The sequence below is a fragment of the Hypomesus nipponensis genome, chromosome 13 (assembly GCF_054491055.1).
Source record: "Hypomesus nipponensis isolate SF chromosome 13, ASM5449105v1, whole genome shotgun sequence".
Lineage (NCBI taxonomy): Eukaryota > Metazoa > Chordata > Actinopteri > Osmeriformes > Osmeridae > Hypomesus > Hypomesus nipponensis.
This window is the reverse complement of record NC_140373.1, coordinates 10,198,143-10,204,587: the sequence shown is the minus strand read 5'-3', so window position 1 is coordinate 10,204,587 and position 6,445 is coordinate 10,198,143. Positions and strand designations below refer to the sequence as shown.

General features: G+C 47.5%; 1 protein-coding gene across 1 annotated transcript; it reads right to left on the bottom strand.

Annotated features, from left to right (window-relative positions):
* Positions 1-2,291: 2,291 nt before the first annotated feature.
* sox9a (SRY-box transcription factor 9a) lies at positions 2,292-6,141 on the bottom strand. The gene is made up of 3 exons (XM_084671090.1): positions 5,352-6,141; positions 4,870-5,120; positions 2,292-4,529 (listed from the first exon to the last, which is right to left on the bottom strand). The coding sequence occupies exons 1-3, from the start codon at positions 5,786-5,788 to the stop codon at positions 3,742-3,744; spliced, it is 1,476 nt and encodes a 491-aa protein (XP_084527216.1). The 5' UTR covers positions 5,789-6,141; the 3' UTR covers positions 2,292-3,741.
* Positions 6,142-6,445: the final 304 nt, after the last annotated feature.

The window sequence follows — 6,445 nt, the reverse complement described above, 5'->3', positions numbered from 1 at the left end:
AACACACACAAACACACATAATTAACCACATTCACACACACACACACCGAATCATCCATACACACACACACACACACACACAATCATCTATACACACACAGGCATGCACATGATGTGCATACACATGCATACACACACGCACACACACACTATCAGTCAGGGTTCTGGAGTGTGTTGTGTGTCAGAGTGTAATCAGTCAAGAAGCTACAGCTAGTTAGTTCCATCCTGAATACTCACAGACATCACCCTCTCTGCCCTGGACATTAGTTCCACTCAGGCACTACACTTCCTGGTTTGTCACCCATCATCAGGATCCAATCAATGACCTGTATGCACAACACAGGCCAATCAAATGACCCAATGTATATGGAGCCACACAACTGTCTACTTGTAGTTCCATAGATCTGGTGAATTCAGCATTCTGCAGTATCTATGGCTAGGATGGCAGTCTTTGTGTCTGCTAACTGGGTGGGGTCATTCGTTTTATGTTACTGTTCAGCGCTGACTGAGCCTGCGCCCCTCATGTGATTTGGCATGGCGCTCATGTGAAACATGTCATCTGTCTGCTGCTAAGTGCTGCTGCTCCCCTCCTCCGTCACTGGAGAACCAGAGCTCTGATGGCTTTCTCATCTGTCTCCCTTTCTCTCTCTCTCTCTCTCTCTCTCTCTCTCTCTCTCTCTCTCTCTTTCTCTCCATCTCTTCTCTCTTTATTTTCTCTTGCTCTGTCTGTCTTTTTCTCCAACTGTCTTTCCTTCTCTCTCTTGCTTCATCTCTTGCTGTCTCTCCTTCTCTCTCTGGTTCTGTTGGTTTCTATCTTTCTCCTTCTCCCAATCACTCTATGCCCTGCTCTGTCTGACTGAAGTCATCCCTCTATCCTCCCTCCATTTCAAGCCTCGCTCCTTAATACAAATGTTCTCTGTTTTTTTCTCCCCCCGCTCCCACTCGTTCCTTCCTGTCTGGGAACCAATTCCAAAGGGCCCGACACATGCCATCCAATCACACGACTCAAAACAAACCGTCGGCATCCTCCTCCCACCCCAATCAACCAATCAAACGTAAGTGTTCCACTGATGCAATAGCAAATATTCAATGTTTGCAGCTAAGAAAGTGGGATTGCAACCAGCTGAAGTTGTTGACAGGTGAAAAGTGAAAGGGGTTCCACATCACAAGGTGGTGTCTGTCTCAAATGATCCTGTTATGGCAGAAGGTTCTGTAAACATCAGGCTTTGCATGGTTTTGCACATGCAGACTTAACATCCACCTCAGATATGTAAATGACTGATAATGAACATTGATAGGGGCTGGGCCAATCAGGTTTAACCAAACAATGTTGTTGACATTTACGGTTGTAACGTCATAAGGCTACCAGACGCAAAGATTTATGACATGTGGTGAGATTATTTGAATAAAATGACATATATTATGAATAACATTTAAATGTAAGTAAATGAAAATAAGGGTTGCTAGAAAGAAACGGACAATAGTGATGAGCGTGACGATGATGAAGTCATGGCAGTTACAGCCTTAGCATGACTTGGCTCTCCCTGGCTCTGTGTATCTCAAGTCTAAAATCTCCATTCCTTCCACATCATCGAAACAGATCCAGAACGGGCTCAGTTCATCCGTGGGTTTCTGTTCCCCAACCTGTTCCCAATGTGGGAGAAGTGTGTGTCAAGGAGCTGGGGGAACATGGCGGTGTTGTCCCTGAAGAGGGGCATCTCGTCAGGGGTTCCTGCTGCTGCCACATGCCAGCCCTGAAGACCCCCAGAGCAGGGATCAGAGGAACACACTCCCCCACCTTAAAACCCAGAGAAACCCTCGTTATTTTTTGCTTCTTTTCTTCTCCTCCTCCCACCCCCACACCCCTCCCACCCCCCAACCCCCATCCCAACCCAGCATCCCCTGAGTCTAACAACATTCAGACTGCAGAGTGCCCCCCCCACCCCACCCCCCCACTGTTACAGCTGATGGAAGAGAAAGAACAAGAACATAAAAAGGAGAAAAACAAGGCTTCTGAGGGCTCAACCCTCCCGCCCCCCTGCCTTTCCCTCGCTCTCTTCCTCTCTCTCTCTCCTCCTCTCTCTTGTCCCCCCGGTCTCCGTACTGTGGTCTCTAGAACTCGTTAATATTCACCTCTAACTACTCACAAGTTGTAAACTGGGTTGATTGGGCTGTTCTACTATATCTGTGTTTTCCCACATGACCTGTCAGCAGCAAACAAGACTGTGCTGTAGGATGCTCAGGATAATATCTTTCTATTTATTGTCGTAACAAAGTCAATGAGCTTTAGCTTAGAGTACTTTCTCTTTTATTGCAAAGACAATACAAAAGATACACTTCTTTTAAAACAGAACAAAAACATGTTAGGCTAGAAAAAGAAAATGGGCCATAGAAAATACAGATCAGAAAGTGATATTGGTACCGTGAATAACACAAATATTGTAGCTAACAGCATAACATAAAGGGTACTAAAACGCATTGCGAAATAACAACTTTTCCAGTTCTTACGGCATAGTTCTGAACTCCAAGGTAAGAAACTCACATAACAGTAATCCATTAACTAAATAGAAAATAAAAGACAAATAAACATTTAAAATAAAGACATTTACATAGATAAATAAACAAGAAGAGAACAGTTTGACAACATTTTTACGTACCCCCCTTGGCTAAAATACCGGTTTATTAAAGACATTTTATATCCAAGGTAACTTTGTAAGGGACACTAATTAATTATATAATGTTTCAAAGAATAAAAAGAATACTTTAATTACTTTAGAATAAAATTAAAGCTAATAAATAAATTAAAAGGTTAAGTATAGGTTGGGGAAAGGAGGGGTGGGGGGGGGACTGGTGAAGGATGTGTGTGTGTGTGTGTGTGTGCGTGTGTGTGTGTGTGTAAATTGACCCTAGAATAGAGGCAGACTGAAGGGGGACACCCGAGGGTCAAAGGTGATTTCCTGTTTCTGTCAAACACATGCTGTCGGACGGTAAGTATAATTTCAGCTGTGGACTACACACACACACACACACACACACACACCAACATCCCATTTCACCAGACCTCAAACATGCTAGGCACGGATGGTGCAAAAGGCTGAAATCTTAGAAACACAAATCTGAGCTCAAACGTCTGTTCCTTCACAACCTGACCCTGTACATCATCTGTAATCACCTTAATAAACACTCTTTTACGGCACAAATACAGAAGCAACTAAGACTGAAATGGCACCAAATGCAAGCACGATGCACTACAGGAATGCAAAAGCAAAGGCAATTCAAACTAACTGTACTGTCTGTAAAAAATTCCACCAAAGAGTTGAAGCCCTAAACTGCTACACTGCTTGACTGTTCAGTTGCTGCATGGAGACAGAACATATATAAAGCTTAGTTAACTACAAATCCATGGTAGGCCCCCCCCCAACAAATTACAGAAAAAAAACATACACAGTACCTACAAAAATATCAACAATCGATACGTCCTCACAGAGGACTGCTCTCTTCTCTCTACAAATATATAAATTTCCTCATTACGCAATATAAAAGGCACGGTGTGAGCCAATCGGATCTCATGTCAGGTGGTTCAAGTCCAGCTCTGAGTCCTCTCCTCCTCTGATGTGAATTCAAGTGTCTGTTCCTACAGGGAGAAGGATGACGGAATGATATGATATGAGTCTCCTTCTGCAGTGTCACTCTGGCTGTGTGTGTGTGTGTGTGTGTGTGTGTGCGTGTGCCCAGTCCCCTTTAAGGCCTGGTTAGCTGTGTGTACACCGGCTGCTGGTCCCATTGCTGTGGGCTGTTCTGGGGGATGGAGGGGACCCCTGTGGGGTCAGCGATGGGGGTGTACATGGGCCTCTGGCTGGGGCTCATGTAGCTGAAGGTGGAGTAGAGCCCAGAGCCCTGGCCGGCTGCGTGGCTGTAGTAGGAGGTGGCGCCGCCCTGGTGGTCGGAGTACTCGTACTGCGCCCGGGTGATGGAGGGGTAGGGGGAGGAGGCGGAGCTGTAGTGCTGCAGGCTGAAGGAGCCGTAGGCCGCGTGCTGGGGGGAGCACTGCTGCTGCTCGCTGTAGTGGCTGGGGCTCAGCTGCTCTGTCTTGATGTGTGTGGGGGTGCTGGTGCTGGGGGGCCTCTGGGTCGGGGGGCCCTGGTCCCCACTGCTGCTCCCCAGGGTGGTCAGGGAGAGCTGGCTCTGCTGGCCCTGACCCTGGCTCTGGCTCTTAGTGAGCCAGGAGGCGGCGCCACCTGTCGGCTGGCTGACCGCGGCACCGCCGAGGCCGTAGCTGCCCGTGTAGGAGACCGGCCCCCCCGGGTGGCCATTGGGGGGGAGGTACTGGTCGAACTCGTTGACGTCAAACGTCTCGATGTGGGAGATTACGTCGCTGCTCAGCTCACCGATGTCCACGTCCCGGAAGTCGATGTTGAGCTGGCGGCCTGTGCTGTCAGGTAACGGGCGTCCCTCTCGCTTCAGGTCCAGCTTGCCCGTCTGGATGTCGGTCTTTGGGGTGGTGGGAGGGGTGGGGGGGCCCTGGGACCCTGAGGGAGAGAGGGGAGGGTTAGGCTTATGTACAGATGCTTAACATTGTCTGATGCAACAGGCCCACAAGAGTGGAAAATATTCTAATCTATGTAAATGAGCAGACTACAACTGTGTTTTTATTTTTTTGAAGGAGCTGAGCTGATTCAATATATTGTGTTGATAACATATCCCAGCAGTTGGAATTCTTAAAATCCGATTTTTTGAATTGTTTTTTACATATGACATATGCTGGCTTAACTGACTTTCACACATTCCTTGACACCTGACTAGACCTAAATCAAATAGTCTGGGGTTGTTTGATTCCAACTCCGGGGTAGCTATCCTGTCTTATCTCACCTGAGTGTTCGCCAGGGGAGTGCACCTCTCCCATGCTTGAGGCAGGGGAGTCCGCCTGCTGGAGCGCTTTGAAGATGGCGTTGGGCGATATATGAGTCTGCTCGCAACCGTCCTCCGACTCGCCCTGACCGTTTTTTACCGACTTTCTTCGCCGGGGCTGGTACTTGTAGTCCGGGTGGTCTTTCTTGTGTTGAACCCGGAGGCGCTCCGCCTCTTCCACGAATGGACGCTTTTCTCCCTCGTTGAGTAGTCTACAAGTAAAATACAAACATAAATATTTACATATAACGTTTAAATGCACATCTTGTTTTTCTTTTGTAATCAGTTAAGCACTGTTGAATAACACCATAACATCTCAATCATCCACAGTACTATCAGTTTAACCTCCACAACCTCTCCACGTCAAATCCGTGCGCAAATTCTAACCCGAGAGCGAGAGTAACGAGGCAGGAGCGATAGACGACATTGAGGGACCGACTCACCTCCAGAGTTTCCCCAGGGTCTTGCTCAGCTCCGCGTTGTGGAGATGTGGGTACTGATCCGCCAACTTCCTCCGCGCTGCTTGTGCCCAAACCATAAACGCGTTCATCGGTCTCTTCACGTGGGGCTTATTTTTACTAGATCCGTTAACGCGGACTGGCATGGGCACGAGTGTCCAGTCGTAACCCTTCAGCACCTGGGACACCGCCTCACGTATGCACACCGGGAATTTGTCCTCCTCGTCCTTCTTGAACTCGCCAAGGTGGCTGTCCGGACCCAGCAAACCGTTTTCTGACGGTCTAGTGTTCTCGGTGTCGGAGCCAGAACCAGACGGGCAGGGAGATCCGGCAGAGTCCTCGGACATGCTCGGACTCGGGACGTCAGAGAGACATTTTTCTTGTTCCTCTGTCATTTTCAGGTATGGGTCGAGTAGATTCATGCGAAAACTTTAGTTGAACAATTACAATTGAAAAAGGGAAAAGGGTCAAGTTCTTGAGGCAGAATCCTCAAGACGTATTTTGCACGCGTGAAAAATAGGCTTCCCGGAGTTTTTTCAATTCAACAAAAGTATGCAAAAAGTTAGACTCAGTACTTTGCTCCTGCGAAGTGGCTGTCAACTGCGTAAAGAAGTCTTGAGAGCAGGTATTTTTACGCATGTGTCTGAGCGAATGGATTACAACCTCGATTTTCTCTGCAGCCGTTTGTCTCGAAACAAACAGCTGTAAATTCACTAAAAACGTTTGCAGGCAGAGGGAAAGTGTTCCGTCCGCGTCTCCAAAATGTATCTCCAAGAACGTGTGCGTGCTTTGAACCGAAATCCCTTGCAAGCTCACTTTATACGTGAATTGCAATGCCGCCGCAAGTCCAAGGTGATTGGTGGAGAGACCATGAAGCCAACCTCCAAACTATAGGAATCTGACCCCCCCCCCCAACCCCCTCAACACACACGAACACACACACGTTCTCTCTGTCTCCAGCTGAATATTGTGCCATATTCTCTTTCTCTAGATATATGAATATTAAATAATACATTAGTGTATTAAAGTACAAGTGCAAGTGCATAATAGCTATCTATGTTGCCTAGGAGCACAATCCT

Excerpts from the sequence above, each read along its gene's own strand:
- sox9a (XM_084671090.1), bottom strand. The coding sequence starts at position 5,788 with ATGAATCTACTCGACCCATACCTGAAAATGACAGAGGAACAAGAAAAA. Across the intron at positions 5,121-5,351 it reads ACCCTGGGGAAACTCTGGAG|ACTACTCAACGAGGGAGAAA; the intron begins GTGAGTCGGTCC and ends TTTTACTTGTAG. Across the intron at positions 4,530-4,869 it reads CTCCCCTGGCGAACACTCAG|GGTCCCAGGGCCCCCCCACC; the intron begins GTGAGATAAGAC and ends TCTCTCCCTCAG.